At 45.1% G+C, this 18,368-nt stretch overlaps 1 protein-coding gene across 2 annotated transcripts in view; it reads left to right on the top strand.

Moving 5' to 3' along the window:
* GTPBP1 (GTP binding protein 1) overlaps nucleotides 1–18,368 on the top strand; it is a 67,724-nt gene that overhangs the window by 30,979 nt on the left and 18,377 nt on the right. For both annotated transcript variants that reach the window (XM_078683556.1, XM_078683550.1), the window contains exons 2-4: nucleotides 1,121–1,232; nucleotides 15,864–16,044; nucleotides 16,557–16,905. In XM_078683556.1, the coding sequence (XP_078539682.1) occupies nucleotides 1,121–1,232; nucleotides 15,864–16,044; nucleotides 16,557–16,905 (642 nt within the window). The remainder of the gene's footprint in view (nucleotides 1–1,120; nucleotides 1,233–15,863; nucleotides 16,045–16,556; nucleotides 16,906–18,368) is intronic.

Here is an 18,368-nt window from a genome sequence, read left to right as displayed (position 1 = left end):
TGAAAGAGTTGTACTTTGCGTACTGTGCAGAGCCATAATGGAACAGGCTCTCTAGGACATCAGAGGCAAACAACCTCAGCCCCCACTTTTGAGGCACAGTAGCTCCTGCTTATTAAGTGACCCCCTCCTGAACAGTCTCTGACGTTTCCCATGTTTCTAGGCCGAGACAATGTTGTTGATTTGGGTGTGAGACTCTATTTTGAAAACCGAGGAATTAAATGCCCGTAATGAGCTTTTTCTGTTTGCAACATGTGCTGAAAATGTGCCTGTCTGTGCTTTTCTAGTGCTTTTGTTTCTCATTTGATTGTGTTTTGTACCTTGCTATGTGAGAATTCCCAGGACAGTACTTCCTATTACAGTTTGTACTTACCCCACATAAGCAAATGTGGCTTTCAGATCACCGCAGAAGTTTTGCTTGTGTTCGGATGTCTGTATTATTGCTACCGCTCCTGCCCACATGGTTTTTGTAAACAATGCTCAATAGATTGAAGCTTGAGCCAGGTAGTCTTGTTCACCAGCACCTTGACTGGCATAATCCACTATCATGCCCCCAATCTTACTCTGTTTCTTAAGATTCCCCAATAGTCCGTCATCATGCTCATGCTCTGTTCGCTTCCTAGCTAATGGAAGGGTACTTGCTTCTAGGACCTCCAGCTCTCTGTTCGAGGAAGAAGTGCCTTTTGTCCAGAATGTGAGCTGTGGAACAGGAGCACTTAGATCCTAGTCCAAGCGTCTCACTTGAGCAAACTGTGTTTTTAAAAAAAAATCTGATTATATGTAATCACAGCATAGCTCAGGGTTGCTCTGACAAAATTTGGAGTTGTTCTCTGCTGAAGAGGGGTATTGATAGGTCATTGTGTGTGTGTGAGACAGATACAACAATGAATATACTTGAGTCCTTACATTATATTGCTGATCAGTACATCAAAACATATGTTAATCTCAATCGTTAGTGGTTTGTACTTCTAGTATTTCAACACACTGATCTGTTATTTAAAGACAAATAATTCTGATTTCCCACAGAAGAGTAGCTGTTCTTTCGTTCTTCCCTCCCCTTACGTTGTATGCTTTTTTTTGGAATTCGTGCTCACCATGCCCTGACTATTTTGCTCCTTTGCAGCTGGTCCTTGTGAGCCCCAACGGTGAGCAGTATGACAGTCTCCTTCGCCAGCTCCGTGATCGGATGGACGAGGGACGTGGAGAGACCATCTATGTCCTGGGCCAGGGATCTGGTGAGTCATTCCATTTCTTCACATTTCTGCAGAGGCCTACTGTAATGGCCGAGTACTCCGTGCTAAAGTGCAGCGCAAACTAGAGTAAATGTGACCCCCTTATACCAATGGGTCTCAAACTTTGCCTTCGTACAACAGTCTCTTCAGCATGCTCTACATTGAGCTCATAAGCCTGTCCTGCAGTGAGCTCCTAAGAATGTCCCATAATTCGCTTGTTAATGTAGTGCCCTGCTGCGCACTGGTAAACCTGTTCAACAGCGTGCTCGTAAGTGTGCTCCGCAGCATTCTCTATAGGAAGCCTGCAGTGTGCTTGTAAGTGTGGTCTGCATTGTGCTCTTCATTGAGCCTGCAGTGTGTGTGTAAGTGCTCTGCAGTGCGTCTGCAGTGTGCTTGCAGTTTTGTTTATATAGTGCAAACTCAACCCAAAGATATTGGAGCACTTTACATGAGCACCAGTTATATTACACACAGACACATTGATTTTTAGCCCTCAGTTGTAACAGCACACTCGCTGTCTCAGATAAACATGTTGTTTAGATTTTGTGGCTCAAGCCTGCCCATTGTCTGTCCATTTGCTGGCTCCTTCGTCGCTTTCATTTTCTTTCCATTTGTCCAAGTTGTGCATTCGTCATTCCTCTTCCTGTGTTTAGCCCTCCCCAAGAGCATGGACCAATTACTACTATCCATTTCGTCTCCCATTTTAGCAAATGTTTTCGGAGCTACTTTTTTAGATTTCGCCTGGGGCCGGAGCTCCTAGCTCCGCTCAGGAGAAATCTTTTGTTTTGCAGTATGGGGGACTTGAATCCGCCCCTTCTTCCATTGGCTAGCTCCATAAATGGAGGCTAGCCATTGGAAGCCGGATCTGTCCGTCAAGGCAGGACCAGATTCGTGGGCGTTCCCGAGATTTTTAACCTCTCCACCCTTTTTGCATCGTCATCGGGCGGTGGGCGGAGTTTCGTTTTTTTATTTTTGGTGTTTGTTTTCGTCATTATGCCGACCACGGCCGCCGGAAGAAGTCCAAGTGAGTGCCCGTCCCCCCCCCTCCCGCTGTTCGTGTTCCCGCCCCCTCCCGCTGTCCGTTCCGCCCCCCCCCGCTGTCCTGTGCCTGCCCGCCCCCCTCCCGCTGTCCGTGTGCCTACTGAATCCGCCCACATTAGGTCGTCAATACTGGAGACTCCGAGCTATTGCTTAGGAGTAAACATCAGTGGCAAAGCATAACCGGGACAGCAGATTGTAATATTCTTTCATTCGCCGTGCCGGGCATGCTTTCCGTGAGTCACAGCTGTTTGGAACTAGCCTGCGCCGAAACATTGCACAAGAATCGTGCAGTGCACCGTCCTTTTGTTTCCACCACATGTCACTGAAATGCGATCCCCTGCTCTGTCTGCTGGGTGCTGAGTCGAGGCTGGGTAGACACTCAGAGCAGTCCGTCGTATTTCTTCTCTTTAACCGCCCACAGGAAATGCAGGCCATGTGCTTGTTTTTTTTTAATCCTCTCTGTGTCCCGACGTGCTTCAGTCAGCTTGCGCCGAGGATGCAGTGACATGTTAGCTTCTCTCTGTAATGCAGGGGCGCTAGGGCTTGAGATCCAGACGTCTTAAGTAAGGTATTCACTACCCCGCCCCCTCGTTGACCCTCTGATTCTTGCGGAGTCAAATAGGAGAGCTTTTGTTCTGCCCCAGTAAGCCGTTTCCTGGCACGGGTTCGATAGCGCCAGGGGACGGAGGAGGCCGGACTACGGACTCTCGCAATCAGTAGCAGCCAAAAACCGAAGCGGCGTCTTTCTCGGAAGCCCTAATGAGCCATGTCTGGCTGGGCGTCTTTGCAGATTTTTTTTGTGCAGACCCCCTCATCCGATAAATGCACACACGCAAACTTTGGGCGCCCCTGAAAGGGGATGTGTTTAAAGAGAGGCGGAGGAGTACATTTACCACAGGCAATCCATTCTAGTAAAGTGTGTTCACAAGAGGGACGGAGTTTTATTTATTTTATTTATTTATTTAAGTATTCTCACATTTTTAAATAGCGCGGGCATTCATCGGAGGTACTGGGGCGCTTTACAGTAAATCGTTACATAAGATTCAAAATAGCAGATCGTTAATAAGCCATAAAATTACAGTTCGAGGACGTAGGTAGGAGCAGCGAGCAGGTGATCAACTGGTTCAAATAAAACGGACGTAGGAGAGGTTCGCTAAGAGGATATTTGAGGTGAGAGCACATTTCAATTGGAAAGGCTAACTAAGGGGACATTTAGGGGAAATGTCTAGGGTTTTAAACTCCGTTTTGAAGATCGCCGGTGGGGCGGTGGTATGTAGGTGAGGGGTGTCCCATTTCCTGGGAAGGATTAGACCGTGAGCCTTTGCTAAGGGTTGGAGGGTGGAGCACCAGGACTTCTGTATATCGCGATGGCCTGGGGCCTCCAGACAGCTTAGGTTTCTCCACTCGGTAGTGAGGTGTGAATGTGTGTAGGGCCGCCTTGTATATGGGCCTGGTTTCAATGGGCATGCAGCGAACAGTGACCAGAATAGGTGAGATATGGGCTTCTCTTTTTGCCCTGAATGTAGGATTGATTACAGAGAAGACAGATGGGTCACGGAGAGACCAGGCAAGAGCTATAGTAGTACGTTTTGGAGAGCCCTGTCATGAAAACATGCTTACAAAGTCCAAAGTCTCAAGTCTCCCTCCTAAACAGGGAGGGGCTTCATGCACTCTGCCCAGGAGCACGTGCAGCTATGGTTGCAAACTATACTTAAGGATTTGATCGTGCATCACAGTGCGAGCTGGAGGCCTGGACACATATTTTTTAGTCTTAATTCAGACCATTATAGGAGGAGTTTGGGAATCTGTGGTGTAGGGTTTTAGCGGTACTCCAGCCCAACACCCTACGCCTACAGCATCGAGGTCCATTATCAGTGGTTCGTGTGTTTCACGTGACAGAAGTAAAGCACCAGAACAGGAAAAGTTCACATTTCAGCGCATCGTCTGACACTTCACAACCCCCAGTTGTGACAAGAGTTTAGTGCGCCCCACGCTTTTAAAAGAGAAAACATGTCTATTTGTTGAACAAATGTGCTACATAGTTAGTGACCCGGGATCGGATTTCTGGCACATGTATTTTGTCTTTCCCGTCTGACAGCGGGGGTTGAGCTGTGTGCTTTTGCGGATTAAAGCCGCTCCGTCCCACCCACCCCACAAAAATGTACATTCGAGTAATTGTTATTATTCAAATTAAGCACTGGATGGTTATAACATGAACATCAGGAAGAGTTTGCCTGCTTCTTTCTGCATCACAATGACTCATAGTGCAGGCTGACTTGTCTCCAAATGCTTACATAGATTAATGCCACCCACCTTCTGTTTGGCACCCATTTTGTCAATATCATAAAGATGACAGTAAAGCTTTTGGGGTATAGACCCTGTTGGTGGGACCTGTCCTGGTAGAGACGTGAAACGTGGGAACGGCATTGGCACATGAAAGTCATTTATAGGAAGCATTATAGTAGCAGGACGACGATAAAAGGATGCGTGCCTGTCTCTAATGATACGGCAGCCGGGTTTGCTGCATTGGTATCACATATATCAACAGTTGTTTATCTGTGCAGCGCCAGAGATGCAGGGCGGTGGCTGGGCTGTGGCACTCTTCTGTGGGCATTGATGCAGCACATGTTAGCGTGTGTAGAGTAGGGCGGTGTGCGGGGCATCGGCCCCGACACACAACGGATTGTGTACTTTTAAGATGTATGTATGGTGCTGTCTGGGTGTGTGTGTAGCTCTGGGTGGGTGTGTGTGGCTCTGGGTGGGTGTGTGTGTGGCTCTGGGTGGGTGTGTGTGTGGCTCTGGGTGGGTGTGTGTGTGGCTCTGGGTGGGTGTGTGTGTGGCTCTGGGTGGGTGTGTGTGTGGCTCTGGGTGGGTGTGTGTGTGTGTGTGGCTCTGGGTGGGTGTGTGTGTGTGTGTGGCTCTGGGTGGGTGTGTGTGTGTGTGGCTCTGGGTGGGTGTGTGTGTGTGGCTCTGGGTTGGTGTGTGTGTGTGGCTCTGGGTGTGTGTGTGTGTGTGGCTCTGGGTGTGTGTGTATGTGGCTCTGGGTGTGGGTGTGTGTGGCTCTGGGTGTGTGTGTGTGTGTGTGGCTCTGGGTGTGTGTGTGTGGCTCTGGGTGTGTGGGTGTGTGTGTGTGTGTGTGTGTGTGTGTGTGGCTGGCTCTGGGTGGGTGTGTGTGTGGCTCTGGGGTTGTGTGTGTGTGGTAGTAATTGCGGTCTGCTGAGCTCGTCCGTAGGGTACAACAGGTCTCACATTTGCGAGAGATTAAGCTAATGGCAATGTAAATGACAATGGCATTTATTTATCTGTTTTCAAAACCAACACATAAATACAAAATTTGTCATTTACAATGCCAATAGCTCTAACTTTTCCAAAGGCGAAACCATTGCATTGTAAATTCTTGTTCTTTAATTTGGAGCACTTTACACAACACTCATTTTTTCCACTCGTTCTGTTTCAGTGAACATGGCTGTAAAGCTTGTTCTTATCTTGTCACAAATGCGGCAAATATCTGAAGCCGCTACAGATTTGTGCCAGATGTTGGTTATGTTTTCTTTGTGTTAGTAATCGTAAAAAATAAAAGTGGCTTAGTATTCCTTCTCTACCCTTTCCATGCGATACTAATACTGTTTTCGGAGACAACACAGGCCAAATTGTCTCGTATCCAGAAGCAACTGAATATAGCTGCCATCATATAACTGGGTGATTTTCATTCCTCAGTACTACGGTCACCGTGGAAACAGAAATACAACCCACGTTTTACAGAAAGGCTATTTAGTTACAGAAATGACCCTCCGTGCTACCATCCACATTATATGCCAGCAGTGCTTTAAATGGAAATATAGAAGCTGACGCTGTATTTTCACTGCTACTTTTATTTTACAATATGTTGTTGGTGTTGCAATATTTCTGAGTAGTGCTCCTACTAGGCATTTCCCTCTCCCTTACCTTTTAACTTCAAGCTAATTTCTCCACATAATCTCATCTTCTGTAACCAGAGGTCAGGAATGCCAGCTTCTGTGTGTTGTCTCAGATTTGTAAAATGATGCACATGAATTACGTTGTGCAGTGCTACAGACAAATGGGAACTGTGCACTGCCCTCCCTATTGATGTACTCCTTGCAGGACACTTGATGACTTCCCTTCTGGGCTTGCACATTTAGTTCACCATCACCAGAAAAATACACACTCAGGGGCATATTGCACGAGCAGGTTTAAACGCCCACAAAACACACATGCACAGGCACACCGATGACACCCAGCTGCGCACTGGCACCGTTATATCACACAACTGTGCGCGCGTGTGTGTGTGTGTGTGTAAACATGAAAAAACATACACACAGGCACCTCCTTAGAGCACAGGCACACATGACACAACCGCAACCTCACAAACATTATTTGATGGATGAAGTGTCCTTCAGTGACTAGACACAGAATAAACAGTGTAGAATCCCTCGCCGCCTGCAGTGTCTCAAAACCGAGTGTCAAACAAAATCACAATAAAGCGCTTATAACAGCTTTCACGCAGTAATTTCACACAACACTCCATGCAACTTGTGCAGTAAATGGAGCCCTGTTGGCGTTTGTGGGGTAAAATAGGAAGACCACTTTGCCCAGGGGGCTGAACGCCTTCCCAGCTCAGCACTCTCCGTCTCTTGTTTTCCTCACCCTGACGCTGCTCCCTAATCTGCTTAGTTCTGCAGGGTCCCACAAGACTGCTAACTGCCACCTTTTATGTTGAATCGAGAAGCACAACTATCAATAGTGCTATAGGGCCAAATGTTGGGAGGGCCCACTGCTACCCAGCTGTGCCTCTTTTACTGCCCTACCAATGAAAGGGGTGGGGTATTTTACTTGCTTTCATTCGTGGCCTTTCTTCCCCAGTGGGTGAATCTGTACCATGTCGCTCAGAGCTTCCTGTTTTGTATACCTCGAGACACCAACTAGCCATTGCTTGACTTTGATTAACACTGATGATGCCTGGGGCTACATGTGTACTTCACAGATTCATGACCAAATAATCTAATGCTGGTTAAAGACAGCAAGTCCAAGGAACTAGAAAAGTCACAAACATTTACTTTTTTAGTTAAAGTGCTGCTCAAAGGAGTCCACCTTCAAAAGAAAATGAAAAACAATCCCCCCTCCCTTGCACAAGCAGACAGGTCTAAAACTGGGTGCAAATCAAAGATTGCTTGAGACTTTTCTTCTCGTCTTCAAAGGTTTGAGGCTATAGGACTTTGGTGTATACGGTAGTTTGAAAGACTGATATCTACTTTTTCAGAGAAGAGAACTGTCATGCTCGAAGTACGGTGTTAAGCTGCTGCACAATCTATTATATTAAGCTTATTATGTGACATTCAGTTCTCGGCCAAAGCCCTGCTGTCAGACAACTGACAGCGCAAAGAGCAGAGTAAGTAAGCATGAAAAAGAAACATTGGCAAAGCCAATTGGTCTCCCCCACGAGAGTTATCTAATTTGTAAACATTTTAGAAATATTGTACAGTAGCGCAGTTTGTACATCATGGCTCAAATATTGAAATAGCCAATTCCTCCTATAGACAAGACCTATTGGCTTTTTGTTCAGCGTTCCTTTAAGTCCCCCTGAGCCACGTGCTGTTCTTCTCATATTTCTATGTTTGTTTCATTAGCTTAGTCTTTATTTCACACCTTAAAAAAGTCAAACCCGTCTTTCAGTGTAGTTCAACCAAATAGTTTCACCTGACAATCCCTTACTCGTCAAATTTGTCTCCCTGTTGCTTTCTTTTTGCAGATCAATGTTTGATATTTTACCTCATGCATGTTTCTTTTTAACATTTGCTCTTATTTGAGACACATCACTGTCACAGTAACATCAGTTAGGGGACCAAATATGGCTAAAAGATACTCCCAATGTCAACACCAATAGCTCGAAACTTGGGCATTGCTGAGACCTGATAGCTTTGACAATGCTTGTTGTCACTTTTGTCCACCACTAACAAATTGCCCGTACACATCTTTTCATCATCATCATCATGAAACTTTATTTCGGCTATTGCAGCCATAAAACCACCTACAAATTCATAACCTCTTAAAATTCATATAAGAAAAAAATAAAGTATCATAAAGAGCACTTAATGATAAAATGGTACAGACATACATAGCAGTAATAATCACCCAATTGTAAAGCAGGCAAATAAACTGATAGTCATCATTATGGGAGTTATAGTCAAATAAAAACAAGCATTAAAAATATAATTTAAACTAAAACTATTAAGAAGAAAAAAAGTTCACAGCCTATGTTTCTATAAAAAGCCAAGATCGAAATGTCAAGCAATTGAAAGCGGGTATTTATAGATCTCACATCAGTTGTTCAAGAAACACATACACTTGGACACTGGGTTTTGGCAAGAACCAAGATCGCAAAGGTTGACACGTAAGAGCTGGTAAAACTGTTTCTCGCATCGATTTTTCAGCAAATACCTTCGTTTACACCACATAGCAAAAAGGAACTTGGAAATTGCGACAACAAAAACCAGGTTGGTATCAGATTTTAAGACCCTACAGAATTCTTTATATTTTCTGATGCCCAGGTTTCTACAAAGTTGAATAACCCACTTTGACCTGGCCCAATTATATGCCAAGCAGAAAAACAACACATGAATTACAGTTTCTTCCTCTACTAAGCACCCCGGGCAGAAGGGGGTAATAGCACCCGCCCACTTGTTGGTAAGTGCATGGAGCGGGAGCGTTCCATATCTAAATTGCAGACTGTTTTTTTTTCTATTGGTGGTTGTATAGAATCCAACTCCTGCTCCATTTCATATTGGTGTTTTATATCCAGGAACCCATAAGTTAAACTAGAAGAATTAACTGTCTGTAAAATGCGTGTCAGTTTGTACTCCTTCAGTGCACTAGCCAAAGATTGTTTTGAAATAGCTAAGCATGACTCCTCCGGTGCCGACCATAAGTCTTCCCTTCCTATGGCACTAAATTAGTCCATAATAAAGGACAACCACGGGATACCACCTGCCCCCAGAGTAGACATTACAGACTCCCTATAATGTTCTAACTCTGGCATGCTCCACAGCCGTCGTCAGTAGAGAAGTGGGCGTGAAGCGATTAAGTCCGCAATGGGAAGGATGCCCAGGTCCATCCTTAATGGTATTAAGGGGGTGCTTTTAGGCAAGCACAAGATTTGTCTTAGAAAGTTATTTTCTGTTGCAGTGAGGGCATTAGCTACGCTATGTCCCCACAGTTCGGCCCCATACATAGCTGCCTCCCTAGCTTGAAACTTGTAAATTTCTACAGGCGGGCTAATAACCTTTAAGGCACATCTCTTATGGAATTTTAAAATCCCCACAACGGCCTGAATTAGCTTTAGATTAGCTTTGTTGATTTGAGGTCCCCACCCCATTTTGTCGTTCAATATGAGACCCAAATAATCAAAGATAGGGACCCTTTCCAAAGGTCTATCATCCATTCTTGGATGCGGACAATTTGTGGAATCCACATGGAAGACCATATATTTTGTTTTCTTAATATTTACTACTAAATTCCTCTTTTTACAAAACAGACTAAATTCCTCTAACACTCTCTGCATCCCCATTGACGATTTTGAGAGGAGCAGGGTGTCGCCCGCAAACATTCGAGCGGGAATTTTGCGGTTAGCTAGTTTTGGGGAGTCTATATCCTTAACGGTAAGACGGTCTCCAATGAACCTGTTAAGAAAGAGTGAGAAGAGGGTTGGCGCGAGCACACAACCCTGCCTCACCCCCTTTCCAACAGAGTAGAGAGCCTTTAGTTTCTCATTCTTGCCGAACCTTACCCTAGCAAATGTTCCCTTGTGGAGGCGTTTGAGCTGGTGACAGAGGCATGGTGGCGCTCCCATATCCAACAAAATACCCCACAACTAGTCACGGTCTACCATATCAAACGCCGATTTGAGGTCCACGAATGTAAGGTATAGACTTCCGCCCTCCAGAACTATATGCTGCCAATAGATCAGTTGGAGCCTGAACAGCTGATCTATAGTAGATGTTTTACATCTAAAGCCTGCTTGTAACGGAGTTAAGATATTAAGGTCTTCCATCCATTCCTGGAGTCTTCCCAGTAACATTCTAGCAAAGATCTTTTGTGTTACGTCGCTAAGGCTAATTGGCCTATAATTTGCTGGTTCTATGGGGGGAACCCTTTATTATAGCTAGGGATAATCTCTGCCCCAGCCCACGTAGAGGGGGTGGTGGCATACCATAGAGAATCGCATTAAATAATGACTCAAGGTATGGGGCCCAAATAACCTGTTTGTTTCTATACAGGTCCCCGGGGATTCTATCTAACCCAGGAGGTTTGTTTGGTAGTACCTTGGTTAGGGCAACCAATACCTCCGCCAAGGTGCAAGGAGGTATCTCCACAAGGGGATCAAAGGTTTGGCAACAAACCGACTTCCCACTCTCACTAGATGGGCTTAAATATAAATCTTTAAAATAAAGACGCCAGGCTTCCTCCCCAATATTAGGCTCGATAGTGGACCTGCCCTCAATTTTTCCAGTGTGGACTAAGTTCCAAAAGCCTCTTGTGTCTTTGTGGTCCCTGGCGTTCTTGATGGCCTGCCATCTTTCCATTTCCCATTCAGATTTCGCTGCTAGGAGAATTTAAAAAAAAACTACCCTTGCTTACGTTATTCACGTACTACCCCCTTCCCCCCCCCCCCCCCCCCCCCCCCCTTTAAGGCTTAACAACAGGGCTCTTAGCATCCCTACATGACCTTTTGTCCCAGGGGGTTTTCTCTCTACGAAAGTTACCCTTATTTGGCTTACTGCTATAAAACAAATCCGCCAGGCTTGCAACCAAGTCCTGGTGGATTTTGCCTAAATCCTTGTCAGGATCTGGATTGGCACTATTTCCAGAAACAATACTTGCCTTTTCTAACAAAGGAATAATGCGAGTTTACATTTCTGACATTACTTCTGGAGATTGGATTATTGAGCCCCAGCGAATTCTTCTCCCTCCTTCAACCACTATTAAATTATCTAGTGGACAATTATCCAGATCTTGCCCTACTTCTACTAGATGGCTATCTAGAGTTACGACCAATGGGTTATGGTAGCTTTCTCCACGGGGGAGGACAGAAAACTTCACCACCTTGTGCCAAATTTCAACATTTATTAAAATGTAGTCAATTATTGTTGCCTGACCAGTTCTATCAAAGGTGGGATGCCCAGGATTGTCATCAGGGAACTGACCATTACATGCCCTCAACGAGTAAGTGAGGGTAAGGGAGGTTAATTGCAAAACTAGTGGGGTCCAACCCCTTATCGGGTAGGCATTGGAAGCAGGGATTGACCACATTGAATCCTCATCACTGGTAATAGATGTTGACATACCGTTAAGGGGTTCAAAATGGCAATTGAAATCCCCACCAATTAAGAAATACGCTTTCCCAGACAGTGAAGTAAGAAGAGCAACCAAACAATCTAGCGTCAAAGACGTCTGCCCATACTTAACTGGGTGAGAGTAGACCTTGATAATGGCCATCTTTGGAAGGTTTCTATGGATGAGAAGGATACATAAATTATCGGGTGAATGAGTTTCTATTCTCTTTACTGTACAACCCAAATGGGTGCCCACCCAAATGCACAAACCCCCCCAAAGGTCTACCCCTTGGACTCTTCACTGCCACTTCACAAAACAATACAAAGCCTACTCTATGTAGTGATCTCAATGCCCAAGTTTCTTGAAATAAGCAGATCTCGTGGGAATCTATGAAGCCACCCAAATCGGGGAGATCCAATCTAGCCTTAGGCCCGCAATATTCCAAGACAAGATCCTCGGGCCATATGATCTCACTTCCAACTCTCTCTCAGGGGTCGCCTCCAATTCTCCCCTACTTAAAGCTTCCGGAGCCTCATGATTATTGTCAGCGGTCCCTAATGTTTGAGGGCTTAATACCACCTCACTAGTTGAAACAATTTTATTCTCAGGTGCATCTAAGGATTTCCTCGCCTCCCAACAATCTCCAACTTTAGTTGCTTCCCGAAGCTCCTGGTTTACCGTCTCATTTCTTGGCGTAGCCTGTTGATTAGTTACCTTAGCTCCCACACCCAAAGTAGTAGTACACAACTGTTTAGTCGAGATGGGTGGACAAGAGTTAGTTGGAGTCAGTCAATCCACCAGGTCAGCACACTGAATCTATTACTCAGGGGGATATTAGATGCAAAACAAATACTGTCATTCCCTCCTCTATTACTGGCATTGCCTACCCGGGCTCTCCCTTCCCAATTCTTGCCTTGATATCCAAATTTCTCCATGGTTGTTGAGGGAGGATAGAAGTAACTTAAATCGAAAGTCTGAATGCTAGATCTCGTCCTTTAAAAAGACCACTCACATATATGTTGGACCGCTCGTCTGTCTCTAAAATGAATCACTATACAATAGCCTGCTAAGTCTTTCACTCTACAACCCACCTAACTTACTCTACTGGCAAACAGGATTTGGGTTTGCACGTTCGGCGGAAGGGGTCTATTGCTATTCAATCAATGAATAGATTTATTTTTTAGTTCGCTATAAGATTTTGCGCTAGCTTTGTCTAGTTCAGGCACCCCGGTCAGTACAACATATGGCGAAAAATCAGGGGGTAAATCAATGTATGGCAGGCTATGCTTAGGTTCACTAATATTAGATCTTTCCTTCGATTCTCCAGATAATTTTTGGGCCAGGCCCCTTCCCAGAGTTTGTTGTACGGCACTCTCCCCCTGGGGGAGCCTGTTCTTCGCTGAGCCACTGCACCGCTATAAGTGGTAGGTCTGGCTACATCGCTCCCACGAGATGGAACATCCACTATATTAGATGTAATTGGGGTGGGCAATGGGAGATTAGAAGCTACGGAATTCCGGATTACATTCGCCATCACTTCGTTAACTTGAACGCTCCTCCCCAAACTGCTCTTAATAGAATCAAAATTATTGGCAGTCAACTGTTCAAATTTTACCAATCTGTCCTCAATTGACGACATCCTCTCAAAGAAAGGCTGCATAGATGACGTTATGAGGGCTCCTACTTTTGACCAAAATCCATCTTCAAGCAGGGGCAAGGAGCAATCAATTGAAACAGTAGGCGAGGTATTTAATCCAGAAGTAATTGCCCGGGGTACTTCGGTACTTGTAAAGATTGTAGTCGCCGGTCTTATTAGTTTTGGGCATCTTTGTATTTTTCTCCCTCTGCACAGCCCCATCTCGCTTCCTTTTAGAGGCCAGTCCCAATGCATGGTCCGCTGGTCAGGGCAAAATTTTAGGTGCGAGCCTTGTAGATGTGCGAGTAGCTGTACCGCTGTCAGTGTCTAACGGGGATGTGTCCGTGAGTGGGACAGAAGAGCAAGGTTCCCGAGCCATGAATGTGTTCACTGGATCCTGGGGCATTTGGCTACCACTTTGTCCCGCATCCCAAAGGTCAGTTTCTAGAGGTAAATGCTGCTCGGGTGAATGTGCCGACATCAACCCCCCCAGGGATGAGCTTTTGGTAAATACCGGGTCCAATGAGAGACGGCGCTCAGTTAGTGCAATCTCATGTGCTAACACTGACGCTGCTCTTGTAATGAACTGGTCAAGTGTCCCGGAAACATTCCCGCCCATCGCAGCTTTCTTCCCCTTACCTTTGTGTGTAGACATCACAAACTAGGTATAGCACTATGGTTTGGTACCAAGTCTCACACCCCTCAACAACAATTGGCAAGAACAATTAGACCATATGGCTAACCTTGTGTGCAGAAGATGTTAGGGGGGGCCAGCCCGGCCTCCTCCAGTCTCCAGCGGCCTCAAACTGGCCCACCCTTGACCCGGGCTTCGCCTGGCGACCCAGGAGCCCAGAGTTCCTTATAAGCGCCTCCTGGCTCTTGGTGAACGCGGTGGCGGCGTGCGCGCCGCGAGTGCTGCCGGGTAATGTAGTCCGGCAGTGGCGGCAATGCGGCAGGGTTCTCAGTATTGGTGGCAGCATCTTTTCTAAATGACCAATCATGCTATGGAGATTTTGCAATCTTAATCGCAGCCTTTCACTTGTGGATTGGCGTTTCCTCCACCCTACTATTGTAAAACCATTGTTGCATGTTTCTCGTTTTCCACATGCTTTATTTATGTTTTTAGGTTTCACTGCTTGTGTGCTTCTATTTATATACCCTTTTAAATTATTTACCCTTCTAAACTCCTGCTACATTAACCTTTTAAATTACAAATCATAGCTTTCCTCCATGCATTTAAACCTCTATACAATCTGAAACTTTTGCCTGCCTGTTTGTTTAGTGTTTTCACCTAGCTTTGTTCATTAAATATCCACCTTTCCCAAGTGGTTTCTCATGTTTGCTGTTAATATACACTTTTACTTTATAAATATTTGCTTTTCTCCTCCTATATTTTGTGTGTCCTTGTAAGATAGTAGGATCTGCTTTCAAGGTACCCCAACTTTTTGCTGGTGTCATTATGTTTTTCTGATCAGGCTGACCGGGATCCTGCTAATCAGGACTCTAGTCTCTGTGCTTGGACATAGTGACACACCCCAGATTGGCTACTGATGTAACCTTGTAAGTCCCTAGTATATGGTACTTATGTACCCCGGGCATCAGGTACACCACGGGTCCCCCATGGGCTGAAGCATGTATTATGCCACCCAAGGGAGACCACTCAAATAGTTACTATAGGCTTGCCATTGCAGCCTGTGTAAGCTGGTGCTAGCACCACTTATGATAGATATAAGTTTCCTTATATCTGAAGTCACTGCACGTAAAACCTATAAGTCGCCCCTAAGGCAGGCCTTTCAATCCTTAAGGCAGGGTGCTCGGTTATTAGCGTGAGGGTGCCCCTGCATGAGCAGAACACCCCTACGGAGTCCATTCTCCGGGGTTGTAAGTACTTCAGCCATTACGATACTTAAAGTGGCCATACATCATTACGCGATGGATAACTCTAAACTGTCTGTAACAAATTCAATTTAAATTCTTAGGCCATGCTTCTCCATTATCACAGATTCCGTTGACATCCAGTTTAACAATTTTAATTATTTAATATTAGCAAAATAAAGCCCCCCACATGGCCTCAAAACATTTAATCAAACCAATAAGTTAAACATAAAATAAACATAATCATATTAACGTTTTGACCTGTTGGCTTTGCCTGTGCCTGTTTAGCCTTGACCTTGCTGCAGGGTTGCACTATCACAAAGGTCATGTCAATGGGTAGAGTACTGATGAGCAGATAGACTACAGTTTTACCCTACTTTGCTTACTTGGATGTCTGAGTACTAAACATTTGAATCCGACAAAACCCAGCATGAAGTGCTTCCTTTAGTGCCCCAATGTATCCCTTTCCTTAGTGTTTGAAGATATCTTGAGGTCTGGGAGGTATTCTTGATGTAAAATCTTTTAATTGGGATGGAGCAGGGCTAGCCAACAATGAAGGGACTTAATTCTCCCCACTGTGTTACGTTGGGGATTGGACCACTAGACAATTAAGGCTTTGGTGATAAATCCTCTTAAAGAGCCAGAAAATAAATTGAATAAGCACAGGTTGGTTCATTGGGTTTTGTCTCACTTTTTTCTCTCCTCTGACCCCTTTCCTACCCCCAATTGCGCAGATGGGACCGAGTACGGCCTGAATGAGGCAGACATGGAGGCCTCCATTGCCACAGTGACCAGCATGGCTCAGCAGATAGGGGCTGACCTGATCCTGCTCCGGGAACATCAGGAAGCAGGGGGCAAGGTGCAAGACTACCTCGTCCGCAAGCATGTGGGTGAGAATGACTTCTTGGAAGTCAGGTGAGGAGCAGTGAGGGCAGTGAAGGAGTAGTGTCTCATAATAAGATTGCTTCCATAGACTGCTGTCTTCTCCCCTGATGCCTTCAGTCCACATTCTTTTCAAATGTTACCACATCCGTTGAGATGCTGGGATACATTAATGATTTACGACAGTGATTGTGTTTGAAAAACATGTAATACATGTAACCTAGCAAATTATGAGGTGGGGGATGCTACTAATTCTACACACTTTTTTCCTTGCTGATCGCTGTGAGTCGCATTGTGAGTTGCAAATTCATTTGTGGGTCATAATTTGCCTTTAGTACATTGCACTCGCAAAGCCTCAATTTGCGGCACCACAGGGGGTTGTGAGTATTAAACACTTTAGTATATCAGCTGACCCGTAGCCTTCTGTTAGCGTAAATAAGCCACTTGAAATCTTCAAGGCAGCCCTTAGGCACTTGCAAAGTGCCGGGCAGCTCTCCACAGCAAACTGTTGACTGCGTAACTAGGCAGTGTCTCTCTTTGTGCAGGGTGGCAGTAGTTGGCAATGTGGATGCTGGCAAAAGCACCCTGCTGGGGGTTCTTACCCATGGTGAGCTGGACAACGGCCGGGGCTTCGCCCGGCAGAAACTTTTCCGTCACAAGCATGAGATTGAGTCTGGCCGTACCAGCAGTGTGGGAAATGACATCCTTGGCTTCGACAATGCTGGCCACGTGGTGAACAAGCCAGACAGCCATGGCGGCAACATGGAGTGGACCAAGATCTGCGAGAAATCCTCCAAGATCATCACCTTCATCGACCTGGCTGGCCATGAGAAGTACTTAAAGACAACGGTGTTCGGCATGACGGGCCACCTCCCTGACTTCTGTATGCTGATGGTGAGCGCTGTTGTGTCATTGCCTCCTAGCGCAGGGGTGTCCAGCATGGGTCCGGCAGGACATTGTGCAAGATTTTAAAATATCAATAGCAGTCATATTTACATAGAAATAATCTAGCCCTTTGTTGGATGTCACTGATTTAAGGCCTTGTGGATGTGCCTTTCAGTGATAGTGATGATGGTGTTTATTAGGGTATTATTAGGGGAATAGGTCATAGAATGCACTCCTGTACACTTAGCAAGTTAAAAAATTGTAATCATCAATAAACAATTTTCGTTGGTGTGCAGGCTTGGTGCGTGCTCTTTCATAAAGACGCGTAAAAATCTGCAGTCAATTGTTGATAACCAACTGGTTATCTCCCAAGGTGTACTTCAGTGGAGCCCGCAGGCTTTAAAACATTGATACAATACACTGCTTTCGAGCAAACAAAACAGGTATGTCCAAGTCCTTCAGTTTCGTTCCTTTAATGATTGCTTGAATAGTTAAGTCTTCAAAATTGAAGCGTAGAGATGCTCAAATTATATGTCCATTTAATATTGCAATTTCAATTCATAAAACAGTAGTATCCAGCTTCATCAACTACCCAATGCATTTCGTGGTAAAAACCTTTCATCAGGGGTATCTTTAACAGATTGTATGAAAACCTAATCAGAATGGTTCATGGGGACTATCAAATAACACTTAGGAATGTGACCAATAACTGTGCCACTAGTTGATAACCATGCAACTCGATGTACAACTCCACGGCGCAAATGTCATGCTCTCCCTGAAAGGAGTACCGGTTAGACATTGCCAAAAAGATGAGAGGTTGTGCCAATCTACATCGACTGCAAAACGTGACCTTAAACAGCAAGTGTACATGCGTACTCACAATAGTCCTGCCGAGTGACCGTGTGAACGTTCCATAAACTATATATGTGCCCGAGTCATAATTAATGCAAAGCTGTGTCTTCAATTGTTTATGGAAAGTGCCCGTCGCTCAGATGTTTAAAAACCAAATCTGTACAAAAACATGCCCAAAAATATGTCAACGACAGATGAGGACAAAACCATGCATGATTGTGACGTTGGTTGAAACCAATTGAATACATGTCCTAGGAACATATAATTTGAACATCACTGCCTTTCAATTCTGAAGACTTCTATATTAAAGCAGTCATTAAAGAAACGAAATTGAAGAGCTTGGAAATAGTTGTTTTGTTTGATCAGGAGCAGTTTATTGTTTTAAATGTTTTAAAGCCTGCGGGCTTTATGGAAGTGCGCCTTGGCACTGGTTAACCAGTTGTTCATCAGCAATTGACTTCAGTTATAAGGGTGTGCCACTTACAAGAATATCTGAGCCTGCACCACCATCCCACTCCCCCGAACAAATCTTTTTATATGGGAATTTTCCCAGATAAAAAAATGCTTTCCATTGTCTTGGTCTGTCCATCTCTATAGTCTCCTTCTGTAACACAATGCAT

Source organism: Lissotriton helveticus, chromosome 1_1, assembly GCF_964261635.1.
Source record: "Lissotriton helveticus chromosome 1_1, aLisHel1.1, whole genome shotgun sequence".
In the NCBI taxonomy this organism is placed as follows: Eukaryota; Metazoa; Chordata; class Amphibia; order Caudata; family Salamandridae; genus Lissotriton; species Lissotriton helveticus.
This window is presented reverse-complemented; position numbering and strand designations above follow the sequence as displayed.